The following is a 2,817-nucleotide window of genomic DNA, read 5'->3' on the forward strand; positions in this document are numbered from 1 at the left end:
ACTTGAAGAGGGAAGTGCTAAGGTCACCTGGAAGACACAGATCTCTCTTTGTGTGTGTGTGTGTGTGTGTGTGTTTGTGTGTGTGTATGTGTGTGTAAGTGTTTACGTGCTACACACATCAGCAAAGACACAGGCCACAAATCAACACAAAATAAAACAAGTAAACAGAGAAGCTCAACGTTAAAACTTGAAATAAAAACTCTGAGCACTTGTGTGGCACTGGCAACAACACCAACCCAGTAACTTTAAGAACAAAGCAAAGTCATTGATGCGAGTTGAAACGTAACACACATCCACATGAATATGGAAGAGATCACAGCCAGTCTTTGTTCATTCATAGTCCTGGCCAGAGCTTCTTGCCTTGTTTAATGATCAGTGATTTAGTTTGATTGATTAACTGACTGATGATCAACGCTTTGAGTTCCTCAGGTTGGGCCACCTCCCTGCAAGTCTCAGTTTGATTGACAGGTGAGGTCACACAGTTAGCAGTTCTGTGTGCCGCCAACAGGGGGAGCCGCTTGAGTTCCTTCAGGTAACTGATGCTCACTGGAGGGGTCCACTGGGGCCTGCGCATCCCATCTAATGAGCAAGTCTCCATAACACTCCACCACACACACACGCACGCACACACTCATTTCTACTCACTCTTCTTCATCTGAAATGTTAAAAAAGGTTTAAATAAAAATATCAAGGAAGAGACTATTTCTCTCTCTCTCCCACACACACATGCACACACACTCCGGCACACATCACCCCCTCACACACACACACACACACACGCACACAGACACACACACGCACACAGACACACACACACACACAAAGAAAGGAAGGAAGGCTGTCTCGTAAACATAACTGATATGCTCCTCAGTGGAGGATGATGAGCGCACCAAACTGATGTCTCTCTCTTCGCAGCGAAACAAACAACAGAGTCTCTCTCTCCGTCTCTCTCCATCTATCTGGTGAAATAAAAAAAGTTCAAGACGTTTCAGACCTAAATCTCTCCGGCTCTCTCTCTCTCTCTCTCTTTCTCCTTCTTCGCCCGGTCTTCCGGCGTAGGTGTGTGTACGCGCATGCACGTGCTTGTGCGTGTGCGTGTGTGCGCTCAAAAGATCTCGGGGAGTGTGACGTTGCGGAGCAGCCACTGTTGGGAGCGGACGCCGCTGCAGTCCTTCACGCTGGGCACCTGGGTGTCTTCCTCCGAGGCCTTATCCAAACACTGATTACTGTTCACGTGCACCAGAGTCAAGCGCTGCACGTAGGGAAACAGGAAGAGAGAAACATCACATTCTGTTATGCAAGAAGTGACATTCTTAGACAAATTAAATCAATCTTCACAGTCTTGACAGTGGTGCATGGTGTGTGTGTGTGTGTGTGTGTGTGTGTGTGTGTGTGTGTGTGTGTGTGTGTGTGGGTGTGTGTGTGTTGAAAAGGTGTGCTGAACAAACACACTGCACCCATCACATGCTGGGTGTGATGGAATGTCAATGAGTAGTAATTAAACAAGAACTGACATGGATGGATACCTTTATACATAAATCCTTTAACAAATGAAACCAAAACACAAATGTACCCAAAGGACTCCGCACAACACCCTACGGCTGGGTAAAATACAGTCAAGGGCGACAGAGGGAGTGTGTGTTTGCAATTGTGTGAATGGGAGTGTGTATGCGCACAAGATATCACCTTACCTCTCTCAGGCCCTTACAAAGGCTGTTCTGTCTCTAAAGTTTGTGTATCTGATTGAGCACACGCATTTAGGCAACCGCACACACTTGCTCACACACACCTCAACATCTCCAATCCAGCTTGTCTTACCTACCTTATGGCCTTCTTAACTGCATCAGTGAAGCTAATGCTTCCTGTAACTCTATCACACACACTCAGACACACACACACACACACACACACACACACACACACACACACCCATACATTTCCTAAAAGTCAAGTCAAATTGCAGCTGGAACAACCAGTGACTGAACCCCAAGATTCAAACTCGACAGCACCCCTGTCTGCTGGAGTCTGCACACAGAAACCCACCGGGCCTCTTCACTCTTCTGAAGACAACTGCCCAACGCCTCTCATCCTCCTATCATCCTCACAGAAACACTCAGCTGCCTTTTTAAAGTGCTCTTTATTTCCTCTCTTCTTCTTCATCATCCTCTCAGCAACACTCCCTCTCTGGCCATAGCCTTGTAACTCCCTCTTGAGGGACAGAGGGAGTGAGGGAGTAGTGTTTCTGGAATTGCAATGGGCAGTGATTTCTGGGCCATTCTCAGTCACACTCTCTCTCCTTCTCTCCATCTCTCCTTCTCTTCTCTCCTTTTCTCTGCCCCCTGCTCTCTCTTCACTCCATTCTGTCGTCTTTTGTCTCTCCGTCTCACTTTAAAAGAGCGCTCAACTGGACATTTAGATTGAGCGACAATGGCCTCCATCTGAAACCCTCACAGCTGTGTGTGTGTGTGTGTGTGAGTGTGTGTGTGTTTGTGTGTTCACTGAGTAAGCATGGGAGTAGTGAATCAACAGCTACAGGCACGTGTGTGTGTGTGTGTGTGTGTGTGTACAAGTACTCAGTCACGCACACACAGAGACACACACTCATGCCCATGCAGAGGGCTGGTTTGAGGGTGAATGTGTTGAACTTGATGCTTTCTGACTTCTTTGGCCTGGGGCATTTATTACCAATCACACAAGCATGTGTACACTTGGCTGTGAGGCGTTGTGGGATGAACATGGGCATGTTCAAATGCGGGTGCAAATACGCACACCCAGCCACACATACCGCTATTGAACTCTTGACACATAGGAACTAAA

General features: G+C 47.3%; 1 protein-coding gene across 1 annotated transcript in view; it reads right to left on the reverse strand.

Moving 5' to 3' along the window:
* Nucleotides 1–871: 871 nt before the first annotated feature.
* The window catches only part of galnt1 (UDP-N-acetyl-alpha-D-galactosamine:polypeptide N-acetylgalactosaminyltransferase 1), a 40,782-nt gene continuing 38,836 nt past the window's right edge, over nucleotides 872–2,817 (reverse strand). Inside the window, exon 13 of the mRNA XM_080858425.1 lies at nucleotides 872–1,252. Within this exon, the coding sequence (XP_080714551.1) occupies nucleotides 1,106–1,252 (147 nt within the window). The 3' untranslated portion in view covers nucleotides 872–1,105. The remainder of the gene's footprint in view (nucleotides 1,253–2,817) is intronic.

This window comes from Sprattus sprattus, assembly GCF_963457725.1.
Source record: "Sprattus sprattus genome assembly, chromosome: 19".
Classification (NCBI taxonomy): Eukaryota; Metazoa; Chordata; class Actinopteri; order Clupeiformes; family Clupeidae; genus Sprattus; species Sprattus sprattus.